The 18,679-nt window shown below is 43.8% G+C and overlaps 1 protein-coding gene across 1 annotated transcript in view; it reads left to right on the plus strand.

Moving 5' to 3' along the window:
- Positions 1 to 17,554, plus strand: part of LOC132011018 (zinc finger protein 791-like) — a 39,252-nt gene extending 21,698 nt beyond the window's left edge. The window contains exons 2-4 of the mRNA XM_059389099.1: positions 13,450 to 13,576; positions 13,758 to 13,818; positions 14,206 to 17,554. Of these exons, the coding sequence (XP_059245082.1) occupies positions 13,450 to 13,576; positions 13,758 to 13,818; positions 14,206 to 15,856 (1,839 nt within the window). The 3' untranslated portion in view covers positions 15,857 to 17,554. The remainder of the gene's footprint in view (positions 1 to 13,449; positions 13,577 to 13,757; positions 13,819 to 14,205) is intronic.
- The last annotated feature ends 1,125 nt before the right edge of the window (positions 17,555 to 18,679 follow it).

The following is an 18,679-nucleotide window of genomic DNA, read 5'->3' on the forward strand; positions in this document are numbered from 1 at the left end:
CTTCTGCCTTCAGCTCAGGTCATGATCTCAGGGCCCTGGGATCAAGCCCCGCGTTGGGCTTTCTGCTCCGCGGAGAGTCTGCTTCCTCCTCTCTCTCTGCCTGACTCTCTGCCTACTTGTGATCTCTATCTGTCAAATAAATAAATTAAAAAAAAAAAAAAAAGAGGCTTGGGGCACCTGGGTGGCTCAATGGGTTAAACCTCTGCCTTTAGCTCAGGTCATAATCTCAGGGTCCTGGGATCCAGTCCTGCATGGGGCTCTCTGCTCAGCGGAGAGCCTACTTCCCCCTCTCTCTCTGCCTGCTTCTCTGCCTGCTTGTGATTTCTCTCTCTCTCTGTCAAATAAATAAAATCTTCTAAAAAAACAAAAAGAGGCTTGTGTAAGGCAGGGGTACAGGTACTAGCAAGAATAGAAGCAGGAGGGCACCTGGGTGGCTCAGTGGGTTAAGCCGCTGCCTTCGGCTCAGGTCATGATCTCAGGGTCCTGGGATCGAGTCCTGCATCGGGCTCCCTGCTGAGCAGAGAGCCCGCTTCCCTCTCTCTCTCTCTCTGCCTGCCTCTCCATCTACTTGTGATTTCTCTCTGTCAAATAAATAAATAAAATATTTAAAAAAAAAAAAAAAAAAGAATAGAAGCAGGAAAAGTAGCAAAGGAAAAAAATGCTTTTTTTGTGAGGTCCCTTCAGTTTTCCTGTTTCTCTGGGCACCTGGGTGGCTCTGTGGGTTAAAGCCTCTGCCTTCGGCTCCGGTCGTGATCCCAGGGTCCTGGGATCGAGCCCCGCATCGGGCTCCCTGCTCAGTAAGAAGCCTGCTTCCCTCTCCCACTCCCTTTGCCCCTCCCCTTGTGCTCTCTCAAAGAAATAAAATCTTTTTTAAAAAATCTTAAAAATTATTTGGTAATCTGGAGCCTGTTCCCTCCTTGACACCCTCCTTGAAGTAACTGCTGTCCCTCTCCGCAGCCACCACACTGGCTAGATTCCTTTGGTGGTGTGGCCGCAACATACTCTTTGCTTAAAATCCTTCTTGAGCCCGTTGCTGCTCAAAACGGTCCACCCTGTCTAGGAACCCCCATGACAACATGGAAGGCTCTGGGCTCTGGTCCGGTTGCCACACAGCAGGCACACCTGTGAGTGCCCCCAACACTGTTTCAGGACAGAGGCCTCCGTGACCACTCCTCAGGCCTCCTGGGGTTGCCCGTGATGGCCCTACCTTGTCCATGGGCTTCTGAGGCAAGAAGTGGCCCCAGGCCCCAAACTGTGCCCGCCCTTCATCAGCCCATCACCTTAGCACTGACCAGCGATGGCTTCAGCTACGTTTGTAGACTCTTGGGGGATTGTGAAGAGATGCTCCTTCATGGTAAAAAGTTGGGGACTCTTTCCTCCTAGACATCTCCAACATACAAACCAAGGTGATATTTGTCTCCATGTGCGCTGAGGTCCCAGTGTGAGTCCTTGCCTGGACACGCCTTACCCCAGCAGAGTTCTAGATGCTACTGAGAGCAACGAAGACACTCATGTCGCTTCTCCGAACACACAGTGGCTGGCTGTCCGGAAGGCGTTCAGTGGAAATTTCTGTTCTCCCAAGTCTCTGGGTTTAGGCCTCAGAGGGTGCCATGTAGGTCACTGATAAATTCAGATCAGTTGAATGAACGATGGCCTCTTTAGTCGTCAGTCAGCAGGGATGAGTATGAACGCCTCTGTCTTTTTTTTTTTTTCCCCAGGCGGACTTCTCTACAGCAGTTTTAGTTTTACAGAAAACTTAATCAGAAGAGGGGGGCGCCTGGGTGCCTCCGTCGGTTACGCATCTGCCTTCGGCTCAGGTCATGGTCCCGGGGTCCCAGGATGGGGCCCTGCGTGGGACTCCCTGCTCGATGGGGAGCCTGCTTCTCCCTCTCCCTCTGCCCCCGCCCCATTTGTGTGCTCAGGTACGCGCATGTTCTTTCTCTCTCTCAAATGAGTAAATAAAATCTTAAAGAAAGGACAAAGAGTTCCCACATAACCCTCTTGCCTTCATATAGTTTGCCCTATTTTTTATATTTCACATTGTTGTGGTATAGTTGTTACATTCCGTGAGCCGGTACTGATGCGGTAAAGTCCCTTGGTCTGCAGTAGCCAGTCTCTGTATCACACAGTCTCTGGGCTTTGACAGCATCAAATGATGTGTGTCTGTCATTTCTGGATCATGTATCTACTTTCCCTTCCCTAAGCACTCCCTGCCATCCATTTAGTCATTCCTCCTTCCCACCCCCCAGATCCCGGGCAACTGTAGCTAATTAACTGTCTCTGGTTTGGAGCTTTCCAGAACTATGCTTGAACCATACAGTGGGTAGCCTTGCCATAGTCTCTGCTTTCACCTCGCAATATGATTTTGAGGTTATCCCACGTCTTTCTGGCTTGATACCTCCTTTCCTGTTATTACTGAATAATATTTCATTATATGGAGGTCCCAGTGATTACTTTTCCATTCACCTGTTGGAGGATACTTTAGGTACATGTAAGTCTTGGCAATCCCGAATAAAGCTTTTATAAACACTCGTGTGCAGGTTTCTTTATGAAGTATTTTTATGAGTTTACAATTCATTTGGAGTAATAGGAAGGATGGGGACTGCTAATATGGTTAAAAAAATAGTTTGTTTTTTAAGTAGCTGCCCACCTTGGGTGCCTGGCTGGCTCAGTGGGTTAAGCCTCTGCCTTCGGCTCAGGTCATGATCTCAGGGTCCTGGGATCAAGGCCCGCATCAGGCTTCCTGTTCCACGAGGAGCCTGCTTCCCTCTCTCTCTCTGCCTGCCTCTCTGCCTACTTGTGATCTCTCTCTGTCAAATAAATAAATAAAACTTAAAAAAAAGAAACTGCCCACCTCCCAAAATAGACATATATTTTCCATTCCCATCAGCCATGAATGAAGGCTCCTATTGCCCCACATCTTCACTATTATTTGTTGTTGGTTTTTTTTTCTTTTTCAGTGTCTTGAATTTTTGCTGTTGTAATAAATGTCAGGCTGTATATCATTCTCTCATTCACAATTCCTAATGACATGGTGTTGAGCATTGTTTTATATGCTTAATTACCATCTATATATCTTTGGTGAAGGGTGTGTTTCACATCTTTCTCCCATTCTTTTTTTTTTTTTTTTTAAAGATTTATTTATTTATTTATTTGAGAGAGAGACAGTGAGAGAGAACATGCGCAAGGAGAAGGCCAGAGGGAGAAGCAGACTTCCCATGGAGCTGGGAGCCCGATGTGGGACTCGATCCCGGGACTCCAGGATCATGACCTGAGCTGAAGGCATTCGTCCAACCAACTGAGCCACCCAGGCGCCCTCTCCCATTCTTTTTAAAGATTTTATTTATTTATTTATTTGACAGAGAGAGATCACAAGTAGGCAGAGGCAGGTAGAGGGTGGGGGGAAGCAGAGAGCCCGATGCGGGGCTCAATCCCAAGACCCTGGGACCATGACCTGAGCCGAAGGCAGAGGCTTTAACCCACTGAGCCACCCAGGCGCCCATCTCCCATTTCTTAATTGTGTTGCTTGTCTTACTGTTCTTGTCTTAAGAATTCTTTGGACATTTTGGAGACTAGCCCTTTATCAGAGAAGTGTTTTGTGAAGGTTTTCTCCCAGTCTGTGGCTTCTGTTTTCCATCTCTTAATTTTCACAGATCGGGTTTTCATTTTAATGAAGCCAAACTCAACTATCATTTTTCCTTTCATGGATCTTTTTTTTTTTTTTTTTTTTTTAAAGATTTTATTTATTTATTTGACAGAGAGAAATCACAAGTAGGCAGAGAGCCAGGCAGAGAGAGAGAGAGAGGAGGAAGCAGGCTCCCTGCCGAGCAGAGAGCCCGATGCGGGACTCGATCCCAGGACCCTGAGATCATGACCTGAGCCGAAGGCAGCGGCTTAACCCACTGAGCCACCCAGGCGCCCCCTTTCATGGATCTTGATTTTGGCGTTCTATCTGAGAAATTATTACCAAACCCCAGGTCGTCTAAATTTTCTCCTGTGTTATCTTACGGGAATTTTTTATATATCTCTGAGTCTGTTTTGAGTTAACTTTTACAGAAGCTGTAAGCTCTGTATCTATAGAATTTTTTTCATGTGGATTCTGCTTTTCCTGGCACTTTTTGTTGAAAAGACTGTCTTCTATATTGAATGGCCTTTGTCTTTTGTCATAGATCAGTTGACTCTATTTGTTTGGATCTATAGGATGGCACAATTTTTCCTTTACTAGATTAACCTTTTTTAAAATTTTTATTTATTTATTTGAGAGAGGGAGTGAGCGTGCGAGTGGAGAAGTCAGAGGGAGCGCAGACTCCCCGTGGAGCAGGGAGCCCGATGCAGGACTCAATCCTGGGACTCCAGGATCATGACCTGAGCTGAAGGCAGTCGCTTAACCACCTGAGCCACACAAGTGCCCCGCTATATTAACCTTTTATCCCTTCAGCCTTACTCTACTTTCTTCTAGTTCAGAGGACTTTCCTTGTTGTGGTGGATTGTTTGACATTTGCTCCTTAGATAGTCATTTTTATATGTGTCAAAGACAGTTTTTGTTTTTTACTTCCCATTCCTTTTTTTGTTGTTGTTAAGATTTTCTTTATTTGACAGAGATAGATCACAAGTAGGCAGAGAGGCAGGCAGAGAGAGAGGAGGAAGCAGGCTCTTCGTGGAGCAGGAAGCCTGATGCGGGGCTTGATCCCAGGACCCTGGGATCATGACCTGAGCCGAAGGCAGAGTCTTTAACCCACTGAGCCACCCAGGCACCCCTGTATGCCTTTTATTTCTTTTTCTTGTCTCCTTATATTAGCTTTGACTTCTAGAGATAGGGGCAGCTTCCAGAGGCTGAGGTTGAGGTCTGAGACCACACGCACATACCAGGCTGTTACCCATGCTCTGACCTACAGATTAGAATTTCTGTCAATCCCCTTCAACTCACGAGGGTGGCCACAAGTCCAGGTTGTGACCTATTCTGACTGGTGATAAATCAGAGCTTCCCTCAACCTCCTCCTTGGCTCTGTTTTGATGAACACTAATTTGCTAGAGGGGCTCACAGAACTCAGTGAAACATTGTACTTATTAGATTGCCACTTACTATAAAAAGTTACAACTAGGAAAAAAGAAAGTTACAACTAGGAAAGGCCAGATGGAGGGGGGTAAGGTGTGGTATAGGGAAAGGGCTCAGACCCTTCGTGTTGCCTGGATGCACCACTGTCCCGTCACTTTCCGGTGCTCTCCAGCCCCATCCTGTTAGGTTTCTGTGGAGACTGCATTACATAGGCTTGATTGGTTAAATCACTGTCCTTTGGCCACTGATTCAGTTCCAGCCCCTGGGCCCCCTGGAGGTCGGGGGTTGGGGGGGACTGAAAGTTACAACTTTCCAATCAAATGGTGCCCTGTTGGCAACCCAGCCCCTTCCTCAGGTGCTTTCCCAAAGTCCCTGCACTAACATAGCACCAGCCCCTTCATCACTTCCAGCCCTTAGCAAACTCCAAGGTTTGGGGTAGATTTTGAGGCCGGAACTGTGGAATACAACCAAATATGTGTGCAAAAATATATTTGGTCATTCAGATGACCAGATTGCACTATTGGAGTCTTTGTGAATTTTCCATGTGTATTCTCTTTGATGACGTATCCCACAGTTTTCAACTAAATGCAGTGATAGCGTTGCCCATTTAAACTGCAACTTCTCTGATACTCTTCCTGCTGATCTGATTACTAATAAAGGGTGTTGATGTATTCAGCTCTAATAGTGGATTCGACTGTTTCTCATTGCCGTTCTGTCCATGGGAAACTCATGTATGTTGCCACGTTATTATTCACATAAGCAGCATGGAATGCTCTGTCTCCTTGGAGACTTCTTTTTTTTTTTTTAAGAGAGAGCCTGAATTAGCAGAGGGAGTTGTGGGGATGGGCAGAGGGAGAGAGAGAGAGAATCCCAAGCAGGCCTCACGCCCAACACGGAGTCCCATGCGGGGCTCAGTCTCACAACCCTGAGACCATGACCTGAGCTGAAATCAAAAGCTGGACGCTTAACCAGCTGAGCCAACTGGGGTAAATACAGGGAAGACATTTGATCTTGAGCACGCTTCCTGGCAAAGATCCCTGAAGCCCTCAGAATCCCGAGCGGTAAGGCTGAGAGAGAGAGTTTTGTTCTAATGAGGCATTTCTTGGTGGACTCCTACATAGCTTCAGGATGGGGATTGGACACCAGAAACGCCAGGCCTTGATGGGAAGTTTAGAACTTTCAGCCCCAGTTCCCCGCCTCTGGAGAGGGAAGACTTAAAGGAAAAAAAAAAAAAAACCCTTAAAGATGCGACTTCGAGGGGTGCCTGGGTGGCTCAGTTGGTTAAGCAACTGCCTTCGGCTCAGTTCATGATCCTGGAGTCCTGTGATCGAGTCCCGCATTAGACTCCCTGCTCAGCAGAGAATCTGCTTCACCCTCTGACCCTCCCCTTCTCATGCTCTCTCTCGCGCTCTCATTCTCTCTCTCGCAAATAAATAAATAAAATCTTAAAAAAAAGATGGGACTTCGAGAACTTCCAGGTTGGTGAACCCATGAAGGTGCTGGAGGCAGGGGGAGGTGGGGATAGCTTGTAGGGAGAGAACATGAAAGCTCCAAATGATCCTGCCCCCCTCACCCCTGCTCTCATTCTTTCCCCTTTGTATCTCTTCCATTGGGCTGTTCCTAAGTTGTTATCTCTTGTCATATTGTCATAAACCAGTAATTGTAAGTCAGGTGCTCTTTTTTTTTTTTTTTTTTTGGAAGATTTTATTTATTTGACAGAGAGATCACAAGTAGGTAGGCAGAGAGAGGGGGGAAGCAGACTCCCTGTGGAACAGAGAACCTGTTGTGGGGCTCAATCCCAGGACCCTGAGATCATGACCTGAGTTGAAAGCAGAGGCTTAACCGAGCCACCCAGGCACCCCAGTCAGTGCTTTCTTGAGTTCTCAGAATTGTTTTAACAAATTATCAAACCTCAGGGGTTTCAGAGGCATCTGTGGATTTGTAGTCAGCTGGCTGGAAATGTCAGTAGATGAGACACCCCATTTAGGCTGGCATCTGAAATGGGGCAGTTTTGTTGTAGTGAGTGCTTAATCTGTGAATCTGACGCTTAGTGTTAGTACTGAGTTGAACTAATGGCCACATACTGGGGGAATCAGAGTTGGAGCCGTGGTGTTAGAGGAATTGTCACATACTTCATGTCAGAAGGAAGAATGTGTCACTATCACAAGTATTTCTCTGTCCTCCACCTCCTCAGGTCCACCAGGTGCCAAGAAAATCCCAGTCAGTCATGCTCTCATAAAATAGATTTTGAGGGGCGCCTGGGTGGCTCAGCCATTAAGCGTCTGCCTTTGGCTCAGGTCATGGTCCAGGATCCTGGGATCGAGCCCCGCATCGGACTCCCTGCTCAGTGGGAGGCCTGCTTCTCCCTCCCCCACTCCCCCTTCTTGTGTTCCCTCTCTTACTGTCTTTCTGTCAAATAAATAAATAAAATCTTTAAAAATAAATAGATTTTGAGAGGAAAGGCCTGGTAAAAAACAGAATATTTTGGACATATTTTTAATTGGCTACTTTTTGTCTCTCTGACTTTGGAAGCAGTAGTTTCCCTGTAACCTCAGTTCTCTGATGGATCTAAGAGAGTTGTTGATTTTAACATGTGTGGGGTTTTTTCCTATGAGGACAAGAATACCAGCGTCTGAACTCCTTACATGGCTGACCTAAAACCAGGCGTCTGACATTTTTTAACGTTTGTCCGCTGATCGCTTTCAACCTTCATCTCTCCTTTCCTCCATCTTCGTACAAGGGGGCAAGACAGCCGAACTATTCACTGCCTTGGTGCTGGCAAGATACTCGGTTCCCTGAAGGCCTTGTCCCCGTTCCCGAAGTCCCACCCTAACCCACTCCCAAACCTCCATAAAAAACCCAACCAGGTTCCTTTCCTTGCTTTCTCAAGGCACTTCTCCCCTGGTCGAGAGGCCTGCCCTGCCCTACCTCCGCTGGGCACTTGCATTATGGAAGAAATTTTTTCATCCCCTCTTGGCCTGTGTGTGCGGTCAGTCTGATCTGAGTCAGATCTTGGGTGGGCGTCTACCTTCCTCTGCGGGTGACTATTAGAGCTGCAGAAAAGGTAACCTGGTGTATCTATTGCAATGCATTTTACTTACTTATTCTGTTGATAAATCCTTCACATCTTTCCAGTGTGTCTCACCCTTTGTTTTTAAGAGCTGTGTAACCAATTCTTTCAAAATAAACACTTGTTATCAGTTTTTTTGCTGCCCAAATCTGTGAACTAGGATTCAGATTTCTATATCACAGGGCCAAGAATAAAAAATAAGAACTTCATACTAATCCAAACTTAATTCTTTAAATTTTTATCATCAAATATATTCAGAAAATGATACGTATAATGCTCCATGGGAAGATTTCATAGTAATAACAATATAATAGTAATAATAACATCTTTGTGATCATCATTATTTATAAGTGGGCCTTGGACAGGTTTTGTCTCCTGAGACTCCTGATCTACCTTCTCTCCATCCTGCACCATGAATGCCCTCTGACTTGATGCTTTATTCGCCCTAACCTTTGCCATCATTTTTTTCCCCACTAAATGGTATTCTTTTAGTTTTACCTTTAGATATATGAGTATAGGGGCGCCTGGGTGGCTCAGATGGTTGGGTGTCTCCTTTGGGCTGGGGTCATGGTCCCAGGGTCCTGCAGTCGAGTCCCACATCAGGCTTCCTGCTCGGCAGGGAGCCCGCTTCTCCCTCCCTCTACTACCCGCCCCCCGGCTTGTGCTCTCTCACTCTCTCTGTCAAATAAATAAAAATAATAGATAGATTATTAAATAAGTAAATAGATATTAATGAAATCACATTCAAAATGTGTTTTGGTTGGTTCTTTGCAATGGTATGTTTCGTAAATGCTTGTATCTTGAGGCTGCGAGCCATCCAACTCATTCACCCATTGCTTTGCTTTCGGTATTTGGGCTTTTTCAAATTTCATTTTTACTCTCATTAAAAATACATATCCTGGGCACCTGGGTGGCTCAGTGGGTTAAACCGCTGCCTTCAGCTCAGGTCATGATCTCAGGGTTCTGGGATCGAGTCCCGCATCGGGCTCTCTGCTCAGCAGGGAGCCTGCTTCCTCCTCTCTCTCTCTGCCTGCCTCTCTGCCTACTTGTGATCTCTCTCTGTCAAATAAATAAATAAAATCTTTTAAAAAAAAATACATATCCTTTCTTTCTTGTGTCAGACTCCCAAGTGCAAATACACAATAAACTCTGTGGACATTGGAGGAATATTGTAGCTCGTGATCAAATTCAGATTTTGACAGGAAATGGCAATGGAGCATATCAGTTGATGGTTTCCTCCATTCGTGCATGATTTATGTATTTGGTGACTGGTCATCCACACCTGGCGTTATTAAATTAACTAATTTTTATCCTAATCAGTATGAAATGTAATGTGCTTGGCCTTTTTTTTTTCTCTTATTACTTAGCAGATAGACTTTTTTTTTTTTAATATTTATTTTTTTAGAGAGAGGTGGCACAAGCAGCAGGGGCAGAGAGAGAGAAGGAAAGAGAATCCCAAGCAGACTCTGCACAGAACGTGGAGCCCTACGTGGGGCTTGATCCCACAACCCCAAGATCACGACCTGAGCCAAAACCAAGAGTCAGATGCTTAGCCAACTGCACTGTAGAGGCACCCCCAGATGGACTTTTTTTTTTCATATATGGTCTTTCATCTTCCTGTTTAAATACGTTTTGATTATTTTCTAATTTTTAAACTGTTCAGTCTTAACTCTGCAAACTATTTTTTTAGTATAGTTTTTTAAGATTTTATTTATCCATTTGACAGAGAGCACGAGCAGGGGGTAGCAGCAGGCAGAGGGAGAAGCAGGCTCCCCACTGAACAAGGAGCCTAATACAGGGCTTGATCCCAGGACCCTGGGATCGTGACCTGAGCTGAAAGCACACGCCCAGCCAACTGAGCCACCCAGGCGCCCCTAACTCTTTAGTATTGCACGTTATTACGGATATTTTCTTCTACCTTGTTTTTTAATTTCCTTAGTTTGATTATGAATTGTTCAGTCTCTAGTTTGAGGTCTTACTCTTTCCCTCCCTATTTTTGGGTCAATGAAGCATTTATCTATGACTTCTACAAGTGCCCTAGTTTCATCTATAATACATTGGCTATTTTCCATGGAATAGAAGTGAATGCAGGGAGACAAACCATAAGTGACTCTTAATCTCACAAAACAAACTGAGGGTTGCTGGGGGAAGGGGGGTTGGGAGAAGGGGGTCGGATTATGGACATTGGGGAGGGTGTGTGCTTTGGTGAGTGCTGTGAAGTGTGTAAACCTGGTGATTCACAGACCTGTACCCCTGGGGATAAAAATATATGTTTATAAAAAATTAAAAATTTAAAAAAAAAAGAAAGAAGTGAATACAATGCATTTTTCCAGGTAGATAATAGTTTGTCTTTCTGGGAGCACCTGGGTGGCTCAGTCAATTAAGCATTTGCCTTCCATTCAGATCATGATCCCAGGGTCCTGGGATCGAGCCCCTGCTCAGTGGAGAGTCTGCTTCTCCCTCTCCATCTGCTCCTCCCCCTGCCCATTCTCTCTCTCTCCTGCCCCCCCACTTTTCAAATAAATAAATAAAATTTTTTTAAAAAATCAGAAGGGTTTCTGATGTCTGCCACTGTACAGATCACAATGTCTGATCTGCCCTTGACCAGCTTCCAGAATTTAATGCTGGCCCATGGAAGATGCTTTTCCTTTCTCTTGGTCTGTTTTTCTCTCTGCTAATACTGTGCTGTCTGGAATGCTATAGTTTAAGAAACTTTGATGTGTATTAGGCAAGCCACCCCTTTGTTCTTTGGAAGACCTTTTTTCCTCATACTAGGTTTGGAGGAATAGTTTTTGTTGATCCCTAAAAAAGTCTGTTTTGAGGATTGATGGGATTTTATAGAAAAACATTTTGGGAGAGGAAACATCTTGGGAAATGGAGTTGTTTCTAAGAACATGTACCATATTTTCACTTTTTTCATTCTTTGATGCTCAATAAAAATGTAAATCTTTTTGGGCACCTGGGTGGCTCAGTCGGTGAAGCCTCTGCCTTTGGCTCAGGTCATGGTCCCAGGGTCCTGGGATGGAGACTCACATCAGGCTCCCTGCTTATTGGGGAGCTTCCCTCTCCCCCTGCCTGTTCTCTCTTTTACCAAATAAAATCTTTTTAAAACTTTAAGTTTTTTTCTATTAGGATCATTAACTATCATCCATTTTTTTTTTGTTTAGTATTTAATTAAATTGGTTTGGCCGTGGGGGGGAAGTATATGACTGGCTCAGTTGGAAGAGCATGTGCCTCTTGATCCTGGGTCATCAGTCTGAGCCCCACATTGGGTGTCGAGATTACTTAAAAATAAATAAACTTTAAAAATTATAATATAAGTAAATTTGTTCTGGAGGAAAACAGATGCAAGCTTCAAGGAGATGTTACCTCCTGTTTTACTCCATAGGAAGGGTTCAGTCCCCCAAGCGACCTGTTGTGACAGCACATGGAAATGTTATCTTCCCAGGAAGCTTATTTAGAGACTCAGTGCCTGGGTCACACAGGCATCCCCTTCTGTGCATAATGAAAATTCAGACTCTCAGAGTGAAAACTAGAGTTTGGAATGTATCATATTCTTTGCATAAACTTTGGCTTATGTTTATAAATTTATAAGCTTTTGGCACACTGAGTCACTCTCATCAGGTTGATGGGCTCCCTCTTACATCTTGGCTCCTAGATACCAACCAAGGACAAATACCATGGGCAGGCGTTCATAAGGATCAGAAATCTCGTGCCTGCTAGTAGTGTCCACTCCCTTCTGCACACTGGGTCATAGGACGTTCTGTGAGCAAGTGCATGGGTCCATTATAGAAAGAGTCATTAGAGCCCACCCAGGGAGCTCATTTTACTTCGTGGATCTACCAAGAAGTGTGAGTTTCCCCTCTCTTTTCTTAACCAAATGGGTGAACTCTGCCATCCAAATTACTGTGTGGGAGCTGTTATCCCCTGCATATAGACCTCTGTGGATTAATCATCTTTTTCAGAGACCAGCATTTAGGGGAATGAATTAGCTGCGGGCTGTGCAGGCCGGGAGGTGAGGCAGTCCTGTCCTGTGCCGTACCTCAGGGGACAGAAGTGAGAGAAATGGAAGGGCGGCCTCCAGAGCAGCTGGTTGAAAATCACTGCCTCCGGAAATTGGAGAAGGGAGGTCTTCTGTTCTCTTGGAGGAAAATGCCGCTGAGCCCTGTGTGTGTTTTACAGCAGTGGGCATACTTGCCACCAAAGCATGTGGCTTTCAAATGACCTTCCTTGCAAATTGCAGCTTTTATTCCATTCCACACGCTCAGCAGGGCCTGGAGTACACCATTAATGGTTCTGGAAAAGCTCTTCTAGCCTCTTAGCCATCCCAGTAGATGTGTGTATAAATGCTAAAAGTTGGTGAGCGACAGCTCTGAGGCCCATGAATGTAGGGATTTTTGTAGAGTTCTAAGTTGTGATGCCTTCTTTTTGAGCTGTAGTTTCTGGGTAACTCCCTCGCCCCATGAAATGGGACAAATAGAAAGGAATAACTCAGTTTCTGACAAAAATTCTTATAGACAAGTTAAAATTAATACTCTCGGGCGCCTGGGTGGCTCAGTGGGTTAAGCCGCTGCCTCCGGCTTAGGTCATGATCTCAGAGTCCTGGGATTGAGTCCCGCATCAGGCTCTCTGCTCAGCAGGGAGCCTGCTTCCTCCTCTCTCTCTCTGCCTGCCTCTCTGCCTGCTTGTGATCCCTCTCTGTCAAATAAATAAATTAAATCTTTAAAAAAAAATTAATACTTTCTGCTAGGTATGTTCATTCAGCCAGTGGCATCCGACTACTTCTTATGGCCTGGAGTGTTTCAGGACAATATGGCCAGCTGGTCCTGGTTATACATTGGATCCCCACAGGCCCTCTGGCCTTACATGTCTGACAATGGACGTAGAAGGAAAAGCTCCCCATGTTTCACTGTGTTTTTACACATTAAAACTTCATGAGGATGTGACCCTGCACTTCGTGGAGTGCCGTGCGATATGGTAGCTAATAAGGAAGGAGCTGAGTTTTTTTCTCACAAGGAATTGGTGGTCTCAAAATGCAAATGTTTCTTTCCTTTGTATATCATTTCTCGCATTCACCGATGTGCCTTGGACGCCACCATCAGAGAGCAATAAGATTTGAACAAAGTAAAAAAGTAGAAATAATTTCCATGTGTTCATGATGTTCCTAAATGTATGAGAAATGATTACATACAGAGAGTGAGAATTCTGATGACCAAGTCATAGAATTTTTTGAGATAGAATCATGTGAGCTTCTTACGAATTGACTGTAGATTCCTAGTGCTGTCTCATCCATCCTCCTCTGCACATATGTGGGATGTTTTAGGACCCAGTGGCCTTTGAGGATGTGGCTGTAAACTTTACCCTGGAGGAGTGGGCTCTGCTGGATCCTTCACAGAAGAAGCTCTACAGAGATGTGATGCGGGAAACCTTGAGGAACCTGGCCTCAATAGGTAAGGACGACACCTTACTTTGACCTTGTCCATTAGAGGACAAGTGTTTCTCACCCATCAGCATTCTTTGAATTGGAATGGGAAAAGGAATACTCTGGTAACTCAGGCGTGGTCAGAACTCATCATGGACTTGTAATAATTTTTCTATAATGTATTGTTTTTTTCTGGTTTTTCATTGTAGGGAAAAAATGGAAAGACCGTAACATTGAAGATGAGTACAAAAACCAGGGAAGAAAACTAAGGTGAGTAGCACTCATGGTGGAAAGCAGCATCCAAGGGAATCTTTGTATGTTACGAAAATGCAAAAGCAAGCCTAGCTTCAGATGTATTTCCTTCTAGAAAATTTTCACCAAAAGTGTTTTCTTAAATGTGACACATCTTCAGTGTTTTCAAAAATAGTTCATTTGGAAATATTATCCAGAAACTCCATAGGTGACTATCACTGTTTTCATAGAATAGTTATGGTTGAGCCCTCTTGTAGAATACGCATTTTCAAACAATTCAGACAAGACAGAAAAACCTACCCTTTCCCCTACATGTAATTGATAACAATGTAATTCCGGTATTTACTAATAGATGGGAAATCACAATAATACACTTCTGGTGGTTTTTTGGTTTTTGTTTTACAGAAGTCATACGGTAGAGAGGTTCTGCCAAAGTAAAGAAGGTAATCAGTGTGGCGGAAACTTCAGTCCTATTCCAAATCTTAATCTGAACAAGAAAACTACTGAAGTAAAACCATGGGAATGCAGCGTGTGTGGAAAAGTCTTTATGCGCCATTCATCCCTTAATAGGCATAAGCGATCTCACACTTCACCTAAACCATACAAGTATCAGGAATATGGAAAAAAGCCTTATAAATGTAAAGAATGTGGAAAAGCTTTCAGTTATCTCCAGCCTTTTCAAAAACACGAAAGGAATCACAGCGTAGAGAAATCTTATAAATGTAAGGAGTGTGGGAAATCCTTTAGGTATCGCCAGTCTGTTCGAAAACACGAAAGGACTCACACTGGAGAGAAACCCTATCAGTGTAAACAATGTGGAAAAGCCTTCAGATATCATCAAACCTTTCAGACACATGAAAGGACTCACACTGGAGAGAAGCCCTATCAGTGCAAGCAGTGTGGGAAAGCCCTCAGTTGTCCCAGTTCCTTTCGAAGTCATGAAAGAACTCACACGGGGGAGAAGCCCTATGAATGTAAAAAGTGTGGTAAGGCCTTTAGTTGTCCCAGTTCCCTTCGAAAACACGAAAGAACGCACACTGGAGAGAAACCCTATGACTGTAAGGAATGTGGGAAAGCCTTCATTTCTCTTGGAAGCTTTCAAAGACACATGATAACACATACCGGAGTTGGACCGTACAAATGTAAGGAATGTGGGAAAGCCTTCAGCTGTCCCAGCTCATATCGAATACATGAACGATCTCACACTGGAGAAAAACCCTATGAATGTAAACAATGTGGCAGAGCCTTTAGTTGTTCTAGTTCCTTTCGAACACATGAAAGGACTCACACTGGAGAGAAACCCTATCAATGTAAAGAATGTGGAAAAGCCTTCCACTGGCTGACCACTTTCCAAGTGCATGTGAGAACTCACACTGGAGAAAAACCCTATATATGTAAGCAGTGTGGGAAAGCCCTCAGTTGTCCCACTTCCTTTCGAAGACATGAAAGGACTCACACTGCAGAGAAACCCTATGAATGTAAACAATGTGGGAAAACCTTCAGTTCTCCTCTAGGTTTGCAAATACATGGAAGAACTCACACTGGAGAGAAACCCTATAAATGTGAGGAATGTGGGAAAGCCTTCGTTTCTCTCACAAGTTTTCGAAGACACATGATGACACACACTGGAGATGGACCTTATAAATGTAAGGAATGTGGGAAAGCCTTCAATTGTCCCAGTTCCTTTCGGATACACGAGAGAACTCACACGGGAGAGAAACCCTATGAATGTAAAATATGTGGCAAAGCCTTCAGTTGTTCAAGTTATGTTCAAGTACACGAAAGAACGCACACTGGAGAGAAGCCCTATGAATGTAAGGAATGTGGGAAAGCTTTTATTTATCGCACAACCTTTCGGGGACACATGAGAGTGCACACTGGCGAGAAACCCTATAAATGTAAAGAATGTGGGAAAGCCTTCAGTCGACCCAGCTCGTTTAGAAGCCATGAAAGAATTCACACTGGAGAGAAACTTCTGGAATGTAAACATTGTGGAAAAGCCTTCAATTGGCCCACATCCTTACATAAACATGTGATGAGAATGCACACTAGATAGGTACATTATAACTGAAAAATACAGGAGAGTTTTCAGTCTTAACAAATTCAAGGTCATGTAAAAACACCACTGGAGAGAAATGCTCTAAATGAAAGCAACAGGGGAAAGCCTGATATAAATTAATTCAAGTATAGTACTCCAGAGAATTCGCTACATGAAAGAAATGCTTCAAAATTAAAAATAATGAATTTCATTCTGAAACTCAGTCTCCGGACTGTGGCTTCCAGTTGTTGCTTTTCAGCTGGACACTGAGTCGAGACAATTCTGTAACCACTGTTTAAGCAATAGTACATACGTAAGCTTAGTAGGTAGCGTTTTTCCTTGAATCAGGTCATAAAATTTTTGTCTTTCCCTTTTGAAGTCTGTTGGATCAATGGATGAGTTAAAGTGTATTTCTAATATGTAAGGAGGGCTAATTTTTTTATATTTTTTTAATTGTTCAGTAAGTGAAGGGGCCAAGGAATAATGACATTTTGGTATTTGTTGACATTTTCCTATTGACCTCATGTCACAGGTACTGGATATTCCTTATCCATTATAAATAGTCCTTTCATATGAGAAAAGATTTCCTTCTTTTTCTTTCATCAAAAGAGACTTATTTTCCTGGCTAATAAGTAGTTGGCGTACATTTGTAAGTATGCAGAGTTTATCATAGGGTATTATCTCATTAGAATCGCTGTTTACTTATTTTCCTTTTATTCTTCGTCATTTCTCCTGTGGGTTTGGATATTACACTTTAAGAGACCTGTGATCAAACAAACAAACAAACAAACAAAAAACAATGTAGAATTGGAGATGGCTCTCTCCTGGAATGTGCCAGGTCAACATGGGTAATGTTTTGACCTAATTTTCTAGAATCTGTTCTCTTTATAGTTTCCTATTAGAATTCACTAATAGCCTCACTTGCATGAGATTTGGAAGGCAGAAGGGAACAAGGCCTTCATTTTTGGAGTTACAGTACAGGTAGTGATAGAGACCAGAGGCGTTTTCCACACACCTTCCAGGCCATTCTTTGCCCTGCCAGTCAAGAGTATCTTCAGTACCAACACCAACTCCTTGACTTCCATTTTCTCAGAGCATAGGTTTCCACAGATGTGTCCACAAGTTCCACAGCAGAGATCGATGCCATTTGGATTTTCCTGCAAGCCATCCTGTGTCCACGAGGCAACACATGTAGACTATCATGGTTGAGAATGTCCTTTAAAGCGCTGACATCCTTCTTCTCTGGATTGTGTTTGTATAAGGTCTAATACATGTAGTGAGCATCTAGTCCTGGGTTCCTCATTCCACCAGCACAGCTACAGTGATGCAGTCAAAAGGAACCCTGTGGTAGTTTGTTTCTCTACTGCATTGTACAGTGACTTCTGTGACCCAGTCCTTTCTTGTGAGAATAAACACCTTCCTCTTACAGGCAAACTGTGGGTTTTTCTCATTACTCACAACTGAACCTAATTCTTCAGTACATTTTCAGTTATGTTTGTATGTGATTTACATTTCTTTTATCAAACCAACATTTCTGTACATGTTCCTTTAAAATCTTATTAACTGCTGTATACTAACAAATATTATTTTCTCCATTTCCTGATAGGATATATTAAAACATGCCATTGCAATTGTGGATTTTCAAATCAACTTGTAATTTTGTCATTCTGGGCCAGTATCATCATGTGCATACAAGTTAAAGTATTTTTTCCTCAATTTTTTTAATCTGTAGTTATAATTTTTGCAGTTAAACAAATTCGTCATCATCCTTAATTCCAAAAACTTACATCGTGGTTTCGTTAGTGCCTTCTTGCCAGACACTACCAGAATGACATCTGTAGTCGAAAAGAGAGGGGGAATGAATTGTAGTTATTAAAGATAACCACAGACCATAAAGAACAATGGATATTGGGCACCTGGCTGGCTCAGTTCATGGACCGTGTGATTCTTTATCTCAGGGCTGTGAGCTTGAGCCCCCACATTGGGTTGTACAGACTACTTTATTTTTTTTTTTTAAGATTTTTTATTTATTTATTTGACAGAGAGAAATCACAAGTAGGCAGAGAGGCAGGCAGAGAGAGATAGAGAGGAGGAAGCAGGCTCCCTGCCGAGCAGAGAGCCCGATGCGGGACTCGATCCCAGGACCCTGAGATCATGACCTGAGCCGAAGGCAGCGGCTTAACCACTGAGCCACCCAGGCGCCCTGTACAGACTACTTTAAAAAAAAAAAAAAAAGTAAAATCGGGGCACCTGGGTGGCTCAGTGGGTTAAGCCGCTGCCTTCGGCTCGGGTCATGATCCCAGATTCCTGGGATCGAACCCCGCATCGGGCTCTCTGCTCAGCAGGGAGCCTGCTTCTCCCTCTCTCTCTGCCTGCTTCTCTGCCTACTTGTGATCTCTGTCTGTCAAGTTAATGAATAAAATCTTTAAAAAAAAATAAGTAAAATATTTCTGGGGCACCTGGGTGGCTCAGTTGTTGAGCATCTGCCTTTGGCTCAGGTCAGGATCCCAGGGTCCTGGGATCCAGTCCCGCATCGGGCTCCCTGCTTGCATTTCCTCTCTCACTGTGTCTCTTTCTGTAAAATAAATAAAATCTTTTAAAAATATAAGTAAAACCTTTTTTTAAAAGATTTATTTTATTTTAGAGAGCATATGAGTGGGGGGACAGGATGGACAGAGAGAAAGAATCAAGAATCTTCAAGCAGACTTCCAGCTGACCCAGGGTTCGAACCCATGACCCATAAGATCATGACCTGAGCCAAAACCAAGTCAGTTAACCAGTGAAAACCAAGACACTTAACCAACTGAGTCACCCAGGTGCCCCCAAAATAAGGAAAATTTT

This window comes from Mustela nigripes, chromosome 2, assembly GCF_022355385.1.
Source record: "Mustela nigripes isolate SB6536 chromosome 2, MUSNIG.SB6536, whole genome shotgun sequence".
NCBI classification, from domain to species: Eukaryota; Metazoa; Chordata; class Mammalia; order Carnivora; family Mustelidae; genus Mustela; species Mustela nigripes.